At 25.5% G+C, this 20,556-nt stretch overlaps 1 protein-coding gene across 2 annotated transcripts; it reads left to right on the top strand.

Moving 5' to 3' along the window:
• The first annotated feature begins 3,607 nt into the window (after positions 1 to 3,607).
• Positions 3,608 to 20,064, top strand: LOC126907553 (uncharacterized). 2 transcript variants are annotated; one of them, XM_050688925.1, is made up of 19 exons: positions 3,608 to 3,655; positions 4,682 to 4,807; positions 5,160 to 5,318; positions 5,384 to 5,468; positions 5,730 to 5,798; positions 5,886 to 7,177; positions 10,446 to 10,651; positions 11,075 to 11,184; positions 11,525 to 11,689; positions 11,752 to 11,837; positions 15,051 to 15,200; positions 15,510 to 15,771; positions 17,452 to 17,567; positions 17,654 to 17,802; positions 17,875 to 18,016; positions 18,093 to 18,355; positions 18,422 to 18,565; positions 18,633 to 18,813; positions 19,478 to 20,064. In XM_050688925.1, exons 1-19 carry the CDS (start codon positions 3,623 to 3,625, stop codon positions 19,592 to 19,594), a joined length of 3,855 nt encoding a protein of 1,284 aa, XP_050544882.1. In that variant the 5' UTR covers positions 3,608 to 3,622; the 3' UTR covers positions 19,595 to 20,064. The 2 variants fall into 2 exon arrangements, with proteins under 2 accessions (XP_050544882.1, XP_050544879.1); XM_050688922.1 differs by lacking the exon at positions 3,608 to 3,655 and adding an exon at positions 3,712 to 4,035.
• The last annotated feature ends 492 nt before the right edge of the window (positions 20,065 to 20,556 follow it).

The following is a 20,556-nucleotide window of genomic DNA, read 5'->3' as shown; positions in this document are numbered from 1 at the left end:
TTGTAAAAATTCATTGTTAAATATATATAAAACCCAAAATTATTTTTAGTTTCGAAGCGAAGCTGAGATGTTTTACTATGATGTGTTTTTTTTTGTGTCTGTTACCATTTTTTCTCATCTCTCACCGGGCTACTAATAGTATACTGTTTTTTTTTTTTGTGTGTATAGTATACTATATAATACACTAATTTTCAGAAATATTCCATGACTAGTTTTACCTATGATTTCCTCCCCTGTTGTGTTGTTAAATTTCATTTTAACTAATATTTTTTTGGTTATTTTAGCTTCGATGCGAAGCTGAAAAGGTATTGGTTTTACTATGATGTGTTTTTTTTTGTCTGTTACCACTTTTTCTCAGCTCTCACCGAACAGATTTCTTTTAACGATACATCAAAAGATCACAAATCGTATTCAGTCGAAGACATTACCCTCAAAAATTGAAAAAATTTCTCTCGTTCCCCGTAAATGGGGGAAACCTCCAAAAAAATTACAAATTAAAAATCGCTAATTTTCAAAAAATTTTCAATTTTTTTTACTAAAAACTGCCATACATTTTTTATAAATGAACATATCTATATAATTTTTATAGATACTTGATGTCTTTACCTATCATTTGGTATATTATTTTTATAAATTTAACCTTTAACCTGCCCACAGAGAGATTTAAAATAACAACTTTTTCACAAAAAATTTACTTTTTCAACTTAACTTTTGAAAGTGTTCCGGAAAGTCTGACACTTTTATATATATCTTAAATTAAAGTTAATGTAATATACTTTATTATGGAAAAAAAAAATTTCGGTCTTTATTTTGTTTTCACGGTGAAAATGGCCACCAAATACTATTTTGGTGTGAAAATTCTCGATTTTATTTTTTACATTTTTAACTTTATAATGCTATAACTTATTGAAAAGTGTATGGATTAACATAATTTTTTATGAGAAATAATAATTTTTAATAATCCCTTTTTCATTCGATATACTTTATCTGAATCAGGATATTAATAACGAACTAGCAGATCATGTTACTTTTGGAATAATCCACCTATTTTTTTTAATTTAAACACTATCTAAAAATTTGCATCGAAGCGTTTTTTTTTTATAGTGATTTTAATCACTGTCAGATATTACTATACTTGATCCGACTATGTTACGTCACCACTGTGCCGCGACCCCCCTGTGCTGGGTTTTTTAGCAATGATTTTATACAATAACATGTTACCAAAAAAATTGGAATATTACAGACTGGTAGTGGAACTCACATAGAGTTAAAAAAATTAATAAATAACAAAGTAAAATTATTTAACATTTTAATTTAATAAAGGGGAAATTTTTTTTCAATTTTTGATTATAAATATATTTTTATTATCATCAACTAGATACTAGTTTATTTGACGTATCGTTGAAAAAGTTACTTTAGTGAGAGGTGAGAAAAATGAATAATATAAAAAGAATAACAAAATTGTATTGATTCATACATTTTTCAAAACGTTATGGCAGTTTTTAGTAAAAGAAAAATGAAAAATGTCAAAATTTACCGATTTATAAATTTGTATTTATTTTGGAGATTATCCCCATTTACGGGAAACGAAGGAAATTTTTTCAATTTTTGAGGGTAATGTCTTTGACTGGATACGATTTGTGATCTTTTGACGTATCGTTGAAAGAAATCAATTCGGTGAGAGCTGAGAAAAAATGGTAACAGACACAAAAAAAACACATCATAGTAAAACTTCGCTTCGAAGCTAAAATTAACAATAAGATAATAGGACGAATTATTTTAACTAGTGATGCGCATTTTCGAATATTTTAAACTATCGAATAGTATTGGACATTTTTTTAAAACTATCGAATAACTTTTCGAATTGTGTTTATACAACGGAATAGTTTCATTTTAGCATAGACTATCGAATAGTTAAAAAACTATTCGAATATATTGTGTAACTATCAAATATTTTTACTATTCGAATAGTTTTTAAATGATTATCGAATAGTTCGAATAGTGGACAACTATCAAACAGTTTGATAGTTACTATTCAATATTTCCCATCACTAATTTTAACGAATAATATTGTTTTTATTCTGGTTTATAAAATATTGTCTTCGTAAATATCGTTCATGATGTTTTAAAACTTTTTATGGAAGTGTTGTTAATTAGTATAAACTTATGTTTTTTCCGGGAATAGTTTTATATAATTAAAATCTTATTTTAAATTTTATTCGTTTTGTTGTACTTCTGACGTAGGTACATAAATACATTTTATCCTTTTAGTTTTGAGGTCGCAATATTGTAACATTTCAATTGGTGTTGATACTTGATTACAACCAACTGCCTGTTAGCTATATTTTGTTACTTCTCTTTTTGTTGTTCCACGAATTCGATTGCTGGAGTTTTTGCCATGAAGAAAAAAAATGCCATTCTGCATTAAAACCAAAGTCTTCAATATAATAATAAAGATTAACAGAGTTCTTATTATTTTTGTATTGACTCAAAACACTGTTAAAATATTGAATTACATTTACAATTAAAGCTATTCATTAGATATCTGGTGTAAGGTAATTTTGAATTGTATAAACTGAAACTGTATTATCTTTCATGTAATCACTAATTATACATATACATTGACACTTAATTACATTGTTTATTTTATAATAATAAATAAAAAGATGAAAAATGGCTTGTTTAATAACCCAGCGGAAACTTTATATTTCATCTTATACCATAAAATTTCAATTTTTTGAAAAATCTACCTAAGCAATACTATATTTATTAGATGACGAATGTTATTTGTTGCTGATGAACGGTAGAACCGGATTGTCTTAAAGTGTCATCGCTTTAAGGCATGCATCAGCAATTTTTTATTGAGAGGGCTAACAATTTTGAGTTCTTACATGATTGCTACATAAATACATTTATGTAAAAATCCTTAAACTATAGTTCCAATTAAAAATGTTTAAGAGTTTTTTAAACACAACCCTAGAAGTGTGGTATTCATATCTATACATTTTTTAATTTGTAATATACCTTAACTTATCTTACTAAATTAGATATTTTTAATTACGCACAAACCTTAATACGTTTCATTACTTAAAAAAATAATTATATTTCATATTTTGTATTTAGGATAAATCCTGAGCTAGGATAAATTTAAGGTGTGCTTAGTCTATCTAAGCCCCGCTATAGTCTGCCTTGTTTCTCACTTAGATATGGTTCTATGAATAAAATAATTAGTTATCAGGAATTTTAAATTAATCACAGTAAAAGTTTTTAAATATGATTAACGAAAAATCATTTTTATGTTGAACACACGATTATCAAATGTAGTATATTAAGGGTTCTTTCTACAAGTCAAAACATTTTTTCTATGTATTAAACATCCATAGTAGTATAACATATGCTTTTCTTTGACAATCTTATGTCAACTAATTGATAGAAAAGAGTTAAACATTTTATCACCTACGCGACATTCACGACGTCTCATTTTATTTTTTGATAAAACAATTTTATTGAATGCGGTATATTTAATTAATATTTATGGCGGTCAACATATTCAATTTTATGTTTATTTACATTTCCCACCTCCAAAAATATTATGTTTTCTTTTTTGTGATTAATTTTTATCATGACTTTGACGATAATATTAAAATTGATAAGAGTAAGTATTTTGAAAGTTAATCATAACGAACTTGTTAACACAAAATAAATAAATATTGTTAAGTTACTCTTACTTCGGATTTAAAGTTATCATTATTCACTAAAAATTAAACAATAATTAAAAAAATATGGTTTTGTATAATTGTAAAAAATAAGCTGTACAAAATAAATAAAATTGTGGTCGATTTATTTTTATCCGGAGTAAAATGTATATTTAAAATGAAATAAATGATTTTTTCTAAATACTAATCTAATTTAAGTAGCTATTTAAAAGTTAAAATCTTAATGGCTTCCCTTGAAATTAAACCTAAATGTGCTTTAAAATGTCTTCGAAACATTGAAGATGTTACACAAAAGATACATCCTTTAAAATATGGAATGGTAATTTCATAATTATTAAGTCTTGTATAACATATTTTTATAAACTTTTAAGAATATAAAATTTTCTTATAATTTATTCGTTAGATAAGCAGTTTTTAATGTTGTCCAGATGTTAATAGAAAAACTTTTTGTTTATAGACCTCACCGTTCTATTTATTTATAGACTCTGATTTACATAAAAATATTATTTAAAATTAAATTTGATATTAAATTTATTTTTAAATTTGGCAGTGATGTTAAGTCTTTTATGCAGATTTTTACTTGTGAATATGACAATATTTTTCCAAAAATAATTGATATTGATAAATTATGGAAGCTGGCAACATTATTTAAGTTTTTTAAAATTGTAAATAAATTTTTTATTTAAAGAAAAGAAAGATAAATTTCTATGAAACATGTTGATTATTTAGTATGTTTCAAATTGTAGTAAAGAAACTACATTGATTCTTTAAATTACGAGACATACATCTTGAAATTCTTAAAAGGATATTAAATAAGAGAACACAAGTGATCAATCTTATTACTTATTGTAATTGTTGGCTAAGCTATAAAAGATGTGTTTCTAAACTACAATAAGCTGCATATAACATACAAAATAATTAGTGCATTATTTTCAACTTTGCCCATTATTTCAATTTATTTCCAGAATACTATTGGAAGAGGATTAAATAATGATATTGTGTTGAAGAATTTAAATGTATCAAGAACTCATTGTCATTTATTAGTAGAGAAAGGTGAAACAGATGATGTGGCTTATATAATAGATTTAGGTGTAAGTAACATTTTATAACTGAAATTATTGATTGTAGAATATGCAAGTAAATAAAAAATGTCTAAAAACAGTAATTATTTTTGTGAATGTCTACTTTTGATTGAACTGTATTTTATGGGTGAGATAGAGCCTACTATATATAGTAATGAACATACTGAATTTTGGATGTATTTTTTTTCATTGTATAATTATCTATGTAACTAATTTTATCTTTGTTAAAATTGAATTTATTTAAAATTAGTCAAAATGAAATAAATAGTTAATAAATATTTTAAGTTTTTTTTTTTTACTTACATCTACTAACTTTTTAATCTCCCAAAACAATTTTGATTATAATTATTTATAATTATAGACATCAAATGGAACCATAGTTGGAAATATTGATTTAGTTAAAGATGAAAAATATAAATTAAATGATCTAGATATGATTGCTTTAGCAAGTGGAGACCAAGGAGTTGTTTTGCAATATATTAAAATAGTCGGAAATATTGATTTGTCACCTTCTGGTCATGTAAATTAAATTTTTTTATATTTTCATAAATATTTATTTATTTAATTCAATGATATTTATTTTAGAATGCTATTCAATTAAGCAACAAAAGAAAAGTGTTAAACTTAGAAAATGATGAACCAACAAGTACATTGAAAATGCCAAAGTTAGGTAAAATAAGTATTGATGTTTTATATAAAACTACTTAAAGTCTTAGAGTTATATTTATAGTTGATTCTTTTAAAAAATTTTGCTCAAGTTATTTTTAAGTAATTTATTCATAATATTTGACTCTAAATAAGACTTTTAGACCTAACAGTTTTTTAAATGAATATTTATACAAATAAAAATATTTTTAAAAACTTTAAGTTTTATATTATCTTTTAACATTGAATATCAATAAAATATAATAAAGTATATATGTATTTTTAGAATTGCTGACTAAAATTGAAAATCAAGACTGTATTAGTAATGAAATTATGATAAAATCAAATAAAGAAGGTATGTTCATTTAGTATAAACAAATCGTCATAAAATTTGGGATCTATTTATTTAATTTTTAAAAACTATTTTTTCAAATATTTACAGAAAATTTAAAACAGAATAATGACATAGGATCTAGTTCAGTCTACCCTATTCAACATGAAAATCAAAAGATTAATTCTGATATTGAAGTGAACCATGCAGAAAATCCTGTTTTCTTAAGATCAAACATCTCAGGTTTACCTGTCAATGATGTTGAAATGAGTAATGAACCTATTTTTTTAGCAAAAAAAGTTAGCTCTGATAAAGTTGATTCTATGCAAGCATGCTCTTCAACTTATGCAGACATTAATGTTTTACCTGTTACAAATATAAAAGAAGAACTAGATGCTAATAATTTTATGGTATTTAGTCAAAGCTCTTATCGAAAAGAAGAAGATAGTATTATTGTAATGGTATCTTCTGATGAGGAAGACTGTGTTAAAAATTCTGAAATTGTAAAAATAAGCGAAACAAATAGTATTGTTTATAATTTTAATGACTTAAAACAACAACAAAGTATTCAGTATCCTCACAGTTCTAATGAAAATAAACCTATTCTTTGTCATTGGAATAATGTAACACAAATTAGTAGTGATGAAGATGAAGATATAGTATCAACTTCTATCAAATTTGATAATAATAGCATTTTAATAAGTTCTGATGAAGATAATGAAGAAAATAGCCATAAAAATTTACAATATACTTGCTCCTTATTAAATAAAAAGTCAGTTAAAGAAGCTGTATCAAGTACATTGGTAAATAATGATATGAGTAGTGATGATGATGGTGATGATAAATACCCTCCAATTATTGATGCCCTACCATTGAAAAATCCTTCAAAACGAAGAATACCTAAAGCACTAATTGAAAATGAAAATATAATGAAAACTCGTGCAAAATGTCAAAAAAAAAATAATAATAAAAAGAAAACGGAACTCTTGATAGCTGAACAAAATAAAGTTATTGCTCAAGAAAGAAGAAATAAATTAATGAAACTTTGTAATAATGTACATAATTCTATTAAGGAGAATAAAGATGATTCAACTATTATTGATCAATATATGGACAAACCATCAACAACTGACATATTAAAAAAGAAAAGAAGAATTTCAAGGGTCGTATCAGATCAACTTGATGATTTTAAAAACATGCCTAGTACTTCTGGTAACAACTTTAATACTAAAGAAGGAATAAATGGTTCTGAAAAGATAAATAGTAAAAGGAAAGTAACTTTTAAACAATCAGAAATAATAAACAATACATTTTCTAAAATTGATAATATGACAAGTTCAAAATATTTTGCATTGTTTGATACAGTTAGTAGAATATGCAAGTGGAATGCCGTTTGGTTGTATGTAAGTAAAATAAATTATCATTAGTATTTTTTATATATAATTAGTTTTACACAAAGAGGCAATACTATAAGATATTAGATTATTTCCTTAGATCCTTTTTTTGAGACTATTACTAATTTATAAAAACGAATATTTACATTTAAAAATTTATATTGAAGTTTAATATGTTCAAAATAATCTGTTTTATCCATTCAATATGTCACATTTAACCTATTTTTTGGTCCTATAAAGTTGATTTTTATGAAAGTTTATAATTTAAAAATGTTGAACTTATAATATTTTTTTAGTTTAACTTACAAGTTTGAAATTGATATAATTAAATAGAAAATTTTATGAAGATTTAAAAAATGGTTTTATTTAGATTAATGTATAGCCAGGAACTAATATAATTACTATTAACAGTAAATTTTCGAAAAAAGCCCAACATTTTATTAAAATAGCTTATTATATTTTATGTATTTATATCATTTCAATAAAAATACTAATCTTTTCTATATAACTCTTGGTGTTAAAAAAATGCTACAATTGAAATATTCAGAACTATATTCCATATAGTTATATCCTATAGTATACTGTTTTTTTTTTGTGTGTGTGTAGTATACTATATAATACACTAATTTTCAGAAATATTCCATGACTAGTTTTACCTATGATTTCCTCCCCTGTTGTGTTGTTAAATTTCATTTTAACTAATATTTTTTTGGTTATTTTAGCTTCGATGCGAAGCTGAAAAGGTATTGGTTTTACTATGATGTGTTTTTTTTTGTCTGTTACCACTTTTTCTCAGCTCTCACCGAACAGATTTCTTTTAACGATACATCAAAAGATCACAAATCGTATTCAGTCGAAGACATTACCCTCAAAAATTGAAAAAATTTCTCTCGTTCCCCGTAAATGGGGGAAACCTCCAAAAAAATTACAAATTAAAAATCGCTAATTTTCAAAAAATTTTCAATTTTTTTTACTAAAAACTGCCATACATTTTTTATAAATGAACATATCTATATAATTTTTATAGATACTTGATGTCTTTACCTATCATTTGGTATATTATTTTTATAAATTTAACCTTTAACCTGCCCACAGAGAGATTTAAAATAACAACTTTTTCACAAAAAATTTACTTTTTCAACTTAACTTTTGAAAGTGTTCCGGAAAGTCTGACACTTTTATATATATCTTAAATTAAAGTTAATGTAATATACTTTATTATGGAAAAAAAAAATTTCGGTCTTTATTTTGTTTTCACGGTGAAAATGGCCACCAAATACTATTTTGGTGTGAAAATTCTCGATTTTATTTTTTACATTTTTAACTTTATAATGCTATAACTTATTGAAAAGTGTATGGATTAACATAATTTTTTATGAGAAATAATAATTTTTAATAATCCCTTTTTCATTCGATATACTTTATCTGAATCAGGATATTAATAACGAACTAGCAGATCATGTTACTTTTGGAATAATCCACCTATTTTTTTTAATTTAAACACTATCTAAAAATTTGCATCGAAGCGTTTTTTTTTTATAGTGATTTTAATCACTGTCAGATATTACTATACTTGATCCGACTATGTTACGTCACCACTGTGCCGCGACCCCCCTGTGCTGGGTTTTTTTGTATGTTAATACTCATTTTTAACTAATTAGTAATATTATTAAAAATTGGTGACGATGGAAAAAAAATCTAATTGACGATTTGAAATCAGCGCAAAAAGTTGCTTTATACAGAGTGATCCATTTAACATTGACCAGCAAATATCTTATCTTATCTAATATGTGTCTTTACGAGCCATCATAACTGCTGCAATTAACTACCTGTATTACAAGTCTACCCGTTTTATACATATATATAGATAAAAAAAATCAAAACTTTAAAGTGAAATAACATGCAAACTAATCGACTTAAATGAAAAATTCAAACGCTAAAAATTATTAAAAAAAAAAACTCTATCAATATATCTAACTAAAAATATATGTTTCCATTTGAAAAAAAAAAGTTGGTACCCTTTTAAGGCATAAGGGATGAACCTAAAAATTATCTGATCATGGATAAATGTAGAGTTTTATGTAACTAAAATAATTAAAAAAAAAAATTATTAAAATAATAAATAGTTTTTGAGATATTTGCTGGTCAATGTTAAATGGATCACCCTGTATATGTATAATTTTGACTCTGATGAAAATACCTTGTAGATAATTTATTTATAATAAAAAACAAATTATCTTCTAAAAATTTTGTATCAAGCCCTTCAAATTTTATACATGTTTGCTATAAAAGTAAAAACTACTTCATAATTTATATAATTTCTCCATAAAAATTACTATACTAAATTGTTAAATATCAATGTTTTTGAAGTTAGTGATTTAAACTTAAAATGATTACAATCAATACAATCATATTTATTGCATCGTAGACCAGTGGGGGGTTAATTGGTGGATGTAGGGGAGAGTTCCTCCATTGACTTCTTTATTTGAATAGGGTGTGTCAATCATTTATTATTTTTATTTTTTATACTTTGAAAAAATAAGAAAACATCCATTTATGCATATACATTAGTCCATAATAATATCCTAATGTAAGCGACACAAATAAATAAAACCGAATTATGAAATTACAGTGCCCCCAAAATGTTTTATCAAACAGGGTGATTTTTTTATCATAACCCACTCAATTATTCACAGAATAAAAATTATTTAAACATTTTATTTTTTTTTAAATATTAGCTATACTTTTTCATCTATTATACTTTTTAAGGGTTTGATGACCAAGTTATTTGACCAGCACTGTCCTAGATTTTAAAAACTAGATAAATAATATATGGCACACATAATTAAAAAACCTTAATTTTTCTATGAGCTTGAGTTCAAAAAAAATTATATAAGAATTGAATATATACATTTTAAATAATATGTTTAAACCTTTATTTAATGTTTTAATAACCTAAATTGTAAAAAATCTATTTAGTTTTATACTATTGTTTTGATTTTTTTGTCTTATTGAATGAAAAAAAACCTTCATACATTTTCTAAATATTTAAAAATATTTCTGAATTTAACTAATACATGATTATGTTTAAGGATTTTATGAATTTAATTATGTGTAATCATAATTTCATTAAAATTCCTCATATGATCACAATTTATTATTTATGCTTAGATAATTATTATTATAGCTTAAAATTTAGTAAAGTGTTAATTTTTTTTTATTTAAAATTGATAGATGTACATGGAAATAATTAAATATGTTTAATTTGTATCATTAGGAACAAAAAACAATTGATGAAACACCACCTCTAACAAAAAATTTGTACAAAATGAAAGGACAATTTGAAAATCCTACAGAATATTCTTCTATCATGAAACCATTGTTACTCTATGAAAACTGGTCAAAAATAACTGAAGTATACAATGTAATGATCAATAAAAATCCTAGTTTGGAACAATGTATTTTTGGGAAATCACCATTTAAGTAATTTTTTTAATTTAATCATAGTTAAGTAATTGATTGTAATCATAACATTATGATTAAGGAATTTTATAAGGACTAGTTTTGATTGTAAAATTATATATATTATGTATTCATTAATTTTTTTTGAAATAATGACACCTAATTAAAAATGTTAAGTGTTTTGAATACATTATTACATATATATAATGTGATTAGAACACTAAATCAAAAATGATCTTATGAGTAGTTGATCGTTTTTTTCAATTGTAATTTTTAATTTTTACATGAATGTATCATTACAAGATTTTCTTCACCAATTAAATTATTTTACTATTGGGGTTTTAACAAAATTAGTTTTTAGGTTAAAAATAAAAGTAAAATTTTTCAATTTGGTAAAATACATTGACATTTGTTTATATTATTTAATTTATTTTTATATTTTAGGAATTCTCCCCTTTTTACATTTACAATCCATTCTGTAAACCATAAATTTTCTTCGTCAAATCCAATTTTAAAAACAATAAGTGAACCTCTGTGGTGTTTAAAATGTATAGGTAAGTATATATTTTTATCTAGACATAATAGATGAAAGTATTTTGCTTTTGGTAGTAGGAATATTATTATAAACTTTTATACTTTTCTATACATTTTTAAATTTTATTTCATATTAACATTGTACCACATTTCCCACAGTTACACTTCAAATTATAAATCTATATAGAAGTGTATCGTGGTCTAAATCATAAATGCTTAATAGCTTAGTGTTAAGGTTTTTTCTCTAAGACATCTTGGGTTACGGAATCTAAGCCTACATTGTGTCTCTTTTTTAAATATAACTTCTGATACACTTTTGATAAGTGGCCATGTCAATATAATGAATAATTAAAATTCTAGGGAATAACCAAAGTACATCATCTTCAGTAGGCTTTCCTCAAAATGGATTTCTATGTATTGCTATAGTTCAATCAAATTCTTTTGAAACTAATGCAACTGATGTAAAAAAGCCTACTAAATCAAGAAATATATTTTTTTCTTATGTTCAATCTGCAAAAAAAAATGGTAATTTATTGTCAGTGCAGTATTTATAGCAGTTATTATTATAAATAATGTTTAATTTTTAGGGTCACATAATATCCAGTGGAGTGTAGAACTGATTGTTACTAGAAAAACTGTAAATATTCTCAATGGAACATTTATTCATTTATTAGTATGTAGATAATATTTTTAATAGTTGTTTTTAAGTGTAACTTATGAATCTTAGATTTTCTGTTAGTACTGTGATTTGTAACATATCCAAATTTCAAAATATTTTACCATTGTTTCATCACCAATCATTGACATTGATGGGTTACAAAAAATAATTTAAACCTAATAAAATACTAATGTTTTTTAAAGATATTTTGTTCTATTTGCAGTGAAATACAAACTGTTTTTGCTTTACTGTCCTTAAAAATACTTTAAAAAATTGTATGAAGTATATACAAATGCTTTATAAGGCTTATTTAATTAATTTTTTTTTAAGGGTTCTGGGTTGGGTTTGATCCTTAGGGTGGCAATGATATTTTTCTTGTGATTTTCTCATTGGTGATGTTTGGTCTTTGGTGCAAGCTAGCCATAATACCCGTTCCATCCATCATTAGCTTAGCTAAGAACTATCCTTGAACCCTTAATTTGTGAAAGACGGCCACCACTCTCTGTAGCATGTTAAGTTTGGTAAATAGAAGAATGTCAAACTGATCATTAATTCAATAATTTATTTATTATAATGATCATATATATTAAAATCATTATTCCTTCTAAATTTGAGATAATTTATAGTTACAATAAAAATCTATTTATACATTCTAAAGAAATATTAAATGTCTAATAAAAGTTTCAATTTTGTATTCTATAAGTCAAGTTTTACTTTTAGAAAGATTTCTAGATCAACTTAATAAAAAAAAAAAATAATTGCAAACAATTTTAGAATTGATCTTTCTTTTGATTTTCTTATACAGCTATCTAAATAAAACACTGATTTTTATTTATTAAATAGTAGAAATTTGTTTGATAACAGCCTGATATTTATTGTGGTAGTTGTTTTACCAGTCATGTGTACAGGTCTACCCAACACTTATAGTGTCAACAGTGTAGGGACATTATAACTCAACTCTAGACTGGACTCATGTATAAGGCTGAAAAATAGCTTCAAAGTAAGAATAGGTATGTGGAAGTTTGAAACATTAATTGGTAAAAGTAGAGAATTAGTAGATATATTGAAGAGGAGAATAGTTAACATTTGTTGTGCGTAGGAAACTAAGTAATGGAGTTGTAGTGTAATGGAAGAGAATATACAAAAACAGAATGAATATTTGTTAGTTGTAGTTTTAGTTTTAGTTATTATTGAGGTGGACATAATGCCCATGCACTCAGACCTGTTGGTCCATTGTGCGCACCTCATACCGAATTGTCTTGATTCGGTTTACCCACCTAAGTGTTATCACCAAAGTGTTAATACATTACCAACCATAAAGTCACCTCTAGAGATGACCAAAGAGTCCTGTCTTTCTGGCGAAATTAAGTATCTCTCTGGGTTTTAGGTTTTTAATATCCTCTTTTTCAGGAAATGGTTTATTCAAGTAGTTTGATCTTAGTGTGGACAAGGCTTCACATTCGCACATGATGTGAAATGAGTCTTCCTCTTCTACTCCACACTTCCTGCACAATGGTGATTCCGATACCCCCATTGCGTTAAGATGCTTAAGCAGGTGACCATGTCCTGTCAGTAGACCAGTCAGGGTGCTTATTTGATGTCTAGTCATGCTATTAAGATCACCCAGCAATAAACCAGGGGTCTTGATAAACATTTTAGATTGTCTAGGTACTACCAAGTACTTCCAGATTTTCCTGTGTTGTTCTCTGCACCAATTCTTGGGTAACGCTTTGAGCGATTGCTCAGTGAGCCCTACCACTGGTTCTGGTCCAACATAGGTGTTCTCTGCTCCTTTCCTGGCTAGAAAGTCAGCATTCTCATTTCCAGTGACACCGTTGTGTCCCGGTACCCACGCTAGTGTAACTTTGTTGAACCTCGATAGTGATTCTAAAGTTTCCCTGCATTCGAGGACCAGCTTTGAATTCACCTGATCGTTACAGAGTGCTTTCAAAGCCGCTTGACTATCACTTAAGATAGTTATCTTCCTATTTTTGTATACCAGCAGGTTCTGAGCCCCTACCAGTATCGCCATCACCTCTGCTTGGAAAACAGAGGGTGTTGTGCCCTGTTAGTTGTGTAAAAGAATACTGTAAAGGAGATTATTGGTGAGAGTAGGATTAGAATTCCAGGTAACAAAGAAACTTGGTGGTGGGATGAGGACGTTCAATTTCATAGAGAGTAAGAAAAAGTAGTTCTAAGTATGGCAAAAGAGCAAAAGGAGAGAAGATTGGTTGGAGTATAAACATTTATTTAAAGAAGCCAAGTGGTAGAAAGAGAAAGAGTATTTTGAAAAATTATTAAATGTGGAGCATCCAAGAAAAACATTGGAGGATACCTCATGGAACGAAAGACTGGTAGAATTAGTGAGATAGAGGTATTCCCTGATCATTTATTGTTAGTAGGAAACAATAGGGAGGAAATTAATCAAAGGCTAGAGGTGTGGAGATCAGCTCTTGAAGAAAAGGGTTTAAGAATAATTAGAAGTAAGACAATATATAGAGTACGAGATTGACAAAAGAGAACACTTGGTAGGTGAAATGAGGAGATCAGTGACAATAGGCTTGGTAGTGATTGGAGAGGTGGAAAGTTTTAAGTATTTAGGGTCAGTTGTGCAAAAGAGCGGTGATATTGACGAGGATGTAAGACACAGGTTTAAGTGCAGGTGGTTGAAATGGAAAGAAGCGTCTAGTGTCTTATGCAATAAAAGAATTCCAATGAGGCTGAAAGGTAAATTCTACAAGACTGTAGTGAGACCATATGATGTATGGTTCAGAGTGTTGGGCGGTTGATAAGAAAGTAGAGCAGAGAACGAGTGTAGCAGAGATGAGAATGCTTAGATGGATGAGTGGAGTGACTAGAGAAGATAGGATAAGGAATGACATATAAGAGGGAGCATAGCTGTAGTATCAATCGTAAATAAGATGAGAGAAAATAGACTTAGATGGTTTGGTCATGTTATGACTAAATAGTAGAAATATGTACAAATTGGTTATCACTTAGTCATATAATATTCTCAAATCCTCTCTTTTAATATAGTTTATGTAGGGTGTTAATCTCCTTGAACTATGATTTATATTTTCATTGGTAATAATTTTTTTTTTGTTTTTGCTATAATTTTTTAGATGCTTTACTTTATACCATATTTTGATATATGTCATTGTTATTATTAAATTTTAATAAGTAATTTTATCTTAAAATACTTGGTTTAAATGTTAATTTTAATTTTAGGGCTTACATTATTTACGATCAGAACTACGACTATTTCAAGCAATTAATTATGTTGCAGTGTCCTCACTTTGTAATGCTTTAATTACACCTCAATTGCATAAATACTCATATTCCAAAGCCAGTATCAAGAATTTCAATATATCATTTAATGTAAATACATTTATTTAATTTATACATTATTATATTGATATAATTTAAATTTCAGACATTTTTATTAATTATATATGAAGAGTACAGTGGAGTAAAAGTAAAAGTCCATTTTTTTTTTATTTTGATTTTGTGGTTTGATTTGATAGCTCACTAGTAGTACTATTTAAGTGTCTATTTTCGTTTTATCATTAAAAAATTTTTTCAGAAATGGACAATTAACTGTTTTTCCTCTGTACCCTCAGTATTAACTATATATATCAGCTATAATTTATTTATTATATTATAAAAAATTTCAATTATTATACTTAGGATTTTTTGAACAATAGCCAAAAACAAGCTGTTAAAATGGCTGTAATGCTTTCTATTTCCAAAGAACCAAACATAGGACTTATTATTGGACCACCTGGTACTGGAAAATCAAATGTAATATGTAATGTAGTAATCACACTTCTTAAAATGAATATTCAATCTAAAGATGACAATAAACATAAAGTACTTCTCTGTGCACCTTCTAATGAAGCAGTTGATGTTTTAGTAAGGCGTTTGGTTGAGATAAAAACTGAATTGATGGGCAAGTAGTTATTTTGTAAAAATATGTTTAGTGAGAGTACAAATGAATGATAGATATTGTGAAGTTACTAAGTGAACTGTGAATTATATATATTTTTTATTTAATCATTTTGATCCTTTTAATTATGCTTTATGTAATAAAAATAATATAACTTATTATTTGTCTATTAACTAGACTTTACACAATTAAATGTTTATAATTTTCTTAATTTTTGAACCAACATAAAAAAATTAAATTTTTATTAATTAAAAAAAAAGAATAATACTAAATTAGTATTGTCATAGACTATATTAAAAACATATTTTTAACCATTTTCTTAGTTGCATCATTTTCTATTTTATGATTTAGTTGTATATGTATGATGTTATTAATAAAATAAATGTTTTTACTCTTATAAGGGATAAGATATAGAACTAAAAAATATGTACCCCCTTTTAAATAAAAAAATCAATAATACTCAACAAAATCCCAAAAAAATTTTCAAAATTATTATTATTATAAGGGTAATTTAATGGACAACGGCACATTAATCATCCTTTTATAAAAGTATTAGTACTAGCTAATTTATATTATTAATAAAAAGATAAAATCAATATCAAATCAAGACATTGTGTAGGCGTCTACATTTTAAATGAGACCCAATACATAAGTGTCATTTAATCTTTATTTTTTATACTATACCAAAAAATTCTGAGTTCTGTGATTATAGCCTCCTTAGATTAGGGTTTGGCTAAAATAAAAAATACAATTCTGTACTGAACCTTATTATATACCTACCTAATGAACACTACATATATTATTTGAACAAAAATTTAAAGTAAATTAGTACCAAGTATATAAGCAATTTGTGCATAGATAGCACTAATGAGTGTATTAAACTACCATGGACAAGCAGTACTTTTTGAATGTTATTGGTTGGTCATTTATTAATATTAATCAGTTACTCATTATAAGCAATTTCATACAAAAATATATATTTTGCCCTTTGTTAATCATGTTTATCATGTCAAGTGTTTATCCAGAAAAATCTTTATTTTTCTACTTTAATTTAAAGAACTCGGTTACTGAAATCCCATAGTATGATTGTGGGTTCTTATGGTGATTGTTTTTTGTTGGAAACTATGTGAGAAAATTGGTTTTGCAGGTTCAAAGATGACATTTTGAAATAAATGGGAAAAATTATGAAAATAATTTTGAAAATTATCAATTGCTGGCTCGTTTGGATGAGTTTGATATAATTGATATTACTAAAAATTCTTTCGGAGCAATTGGGTCTTACTCAACCAGTCATTTTCATGCATCTTTGTGCCATGGGAAAGGCTCATAAGATCGAAAAATAAGTGATATTTTAATTAAACAATAAGCAAACAGAAAAACACTAAAACACATGTAAAATTTCGCTTGTTAGACAATTTATTCATCAGATTATGATAGCCTACAAAAAATGGATATATTTTTAAAATCCTAAGCTCAAATAAAATTAGTAACATTTGGTGAAATGTGTAACTAGCAAAGGAATATACTTTAGTTTTTTTTTTTTTTTTTCCACCGTAAAAACATGTGTTTTTATAGCTCAAAAACAATAAACTTAAGCTTATGTACCTGGTATAATTTTACTATTTAAATTGTGTGTAAAATTTTTGATCATAAAAAATCAACAGATTTTTTTTACTCTTATAGATCAAATTAACTTTAGCATTGTTAGAGCTGGAGGAAGTCAGAAAATGGACCCAATAATTACTGATGTAACATTGGATCATTTAGTAAAACAAAAAATGGATGGTTTTTGGAATGAAGTCTGTATTTAAGCTTTTATTTTCAAATTTGTGCTTAAATTCTACATATTTACTAATTTATTAATTTTTAATTATTTTAATATTAGAATGGAGGCAAACCAAGTTCTTTATCTATGTTTTCTAACAGAAAGGAAGTTGAAAGGCATATACTCCAAAAAACTGATGTTGTTATTACAACTTTAAATTCATGCTATTCTAAAGCAATGGAAGATGCTTTCATAGCAACTAAAAATAAGTAACTATGAATTTGATGAAACTAATTCTATTTTGGACTTTCAATTTTAATTAACACTTAAATTTTTGTTAGTTGCAATCAATTTACAGTTTGTATAGTAGATGAAGCTGGGCAATGTGTTGAACCTTTAAATTATGTTCCTTTATTACTAGGAATTAATAAACTTATATTGGTTGGAGATGATAAACAATTACAGCCAATTGTCAAGAGTAAGGTAAACAAAAAAATTAATTTAATACATGTAGTTCTTAAATAATATAGGTATTAACTGAAATCCAGTTTTATTTTAGGTTGCCAAAGATCATGGATTTGGCATTTCATTATTCAAACGTCTTAAGTTCTGGCTAGACCATAATCATACTAATGATAATGACTTAATTCCTATGAAATTATTAGATACTCAATATAGGATGCATAAAGAAATTTGTACATTTCCATCAAAATATTTTTATAAAGGTTATGTAAAAACAGCTGCATCAGTTAATAATAGAAAATTGTTATCTGTTCATCCTTATATAATACTTGAACATCAGAGTCAACAAGACAACACGGGGTAATTAAAAAAAGATTCAAATTAAAATAAACTATTTTTAAAATTTAACTATTCTATACTTTTTAGGGAAGCTAATATAGATGAAGCACATTTGATTGTTAGTTTAGTAGAAATTTTATTAGACTTGGAAGAATGTAGTTCATTGTCAATTGCAGTTTTGACACCATATCATAAACAACGAGAACAGATTAATTTATTATTAGGAAAAAAGTAAAATTTTACTGCATATTATAACAAAAATAATGAATAAAAAATAATACACTTAACTTTATTTTAGAAAAATTTCATTAAACGTAAACACAATTGATTCATTTCAAGGTAGTGAGTGTGATATTCTTCTTATATCAACAGTTCGCACTAATGGAATAGGATTTTTAGATGATCAATGTAGGTTGAATGTAGCTTTAACACGAGCAAAACAATCATTAATAATCTGTGGAAATTTTGTATCTTTAAAAGTGAGTAATTTTGTAAAGAATTATTTTTATTCTTCAATTATGTAAGTTTAGTTTATTGTTTATGTTTTATAGAATTACACCAAAATCAAAGGGAACAAACTTTTAAGTCATTCCGTTTTTTTTTTAAATTCATAAAAACTAAAAACTATTTTTAACAGATAAAATTTTATTATTAATGTTAAATTGGAAATGTTTTTTATATATATATAAATTTACATTTAATTTTAATAATTTTTGAAAGGCTAAATTTCTTCTAGACCCCCCAGATTGTGCTTTGAGAACAAGAAAACCATTGACTAAAATGAGCATTTCCGCTTTACCTCCAAAAAATGTAGAAAATTACATATATTGTTATATAAAAAACTATTTTAATGCGGGGAAAATATTAAAATATATCATTATATCCTTAAAATTGTAATTCTGCAGGACTATTTAGATTCTCTGGGAAAATTTAGATAGTCTAGCAAAATGGATTTAAATTCTTAATAATCCTTATACTCTAAAGCACAATACTTAATGGTTGATTTAAGTAGATGACTTAAATGCATATTTATATCTCACTGAAAACTAATTTTCCAATGTTATGTTATTTTTCTTCAAATATTAAACTTGCAAAAAAATATTAATATAACAATATTGTCAGTAATTTTGTTTTATTTTGAAGGGAGAAAAAGTTTGGTTTGAATTATTAGAAGATGCTAAAAAACGTAAGCTGTTAAAAAAAATATCAAAAAGAAACTTAACAAATTCGAGAGCATTAAGTTCAATTATTAAAAGATAGCCTTTGTTATTTACATTATTTATTTTTTCTATTGTAATATAATTAATATACATTTGTATATTTTAAGTTAAATTTCCTTTTTTGTATTTTTAACTGACTTAACTTTAAAATATAGTTATTAAAAAACTATCCAGCTTTTATACAATATATTTTATCAATATATATATTTAAAATATGTTACAAAAAATATTAAATAATATATTATTCTTATTGAAATTAATTTTTAATTATAAATACATGATAGAAGACCCTATTTTTTCTTAAAATTCCTCATGTATGTATGATAATTATAATTTAATAGAACTATGTGCACTGTAAAAATTATATTTGATCTAATTATGATATAGTTGAAACAAATATATAAATTCAAGTTTATCGATATGTTGGAATACTTGTATAGAGTAATATTACTAAATGGATACTTGTTAATTATTGGCCAAAGTGATAATAAACAAATTTATTATATTACATTCATCCATCATTATTTTAATTTTTGTAAAGATCTTAAAAATAAACAGATATTTTTATTTTATATTTTAATTATAAAATAATGAAAATGAAATAAAATCATATTAGTAATTTTATTGTAACATTTTGATTTTATTTAGAAAAAATATAATTTATTTTATTATATACTTGATCAATTAGAACAATTGAAGGGTTTTTTACTAAAAGTTGGTAGCTCCACTTTTGGAACATTTGGAATTTAACGTCTTACGTAGTAAAAATAGAAAGAATTCTTTAATTTAATACTAGAAAAACACATCAATATGGATTTGTTGTTAAGTAATTTAAATAATAAAATTACAAACGCCATTTTATTTATTACAAAATTATTTATTTCAAATTTCTGGTAAGCATGTATATTTATTTGTTTAAAGTGGTGACAATTTTTTATTTAAAATATAAAGACTTGGTAACAAGAGCCACTTTAAAAATTGTATAAATGTAGACAATTGAAA

The sequence above is a fragment of the Daktulosphaira vitifoliae genome, unplaced genomic scaffold, assembly GCF_025091365.1.
Source record: "Daktulosphaira vitifoliae isolate Bord-2020 unplaced genomic scaffold, ASM2509136v1 Scaffold_1, whole genome shotgun sequence".
Taxonomy (NCBI): Eukaryota; Metazoa; Arthropoda; class Insecta; order Hemiptera; family Phylloxeridae; genus Daktulosphaira; species Daktulosphaira vitifoliae.
This window is presented reverse-complemented; position numbering and strand designations above follow the sequence as displayed.

What these genes read in the sequence shown, in the direction of transcription:
- LOC126907553 (XM_050688922.1), top strand. Translation starts at nt 3,940, where the DNA reads ATGGCTTCCCTTGAAATTAAACCTAAATGTGCTTTAAAATGTCTTCGA. An exon ending in TTTGGGAAATCACCATTTAA is followed by an intron (nt 10,652 to 11,074) that starts GTAATTTTTTTA and finishes TTTATATTTTAG; the next exon opens with GAATTCTCCCCTTTTTACAT. An exon ending in TTCATAGCAACTAAAAATAA is followed by an intron (nt 17,803 to 17,874) that starts GTAACTATGAAT and finishes AATTTTTGTTAG; the next exon opens with TTGCAATCAATTTACAGTTT.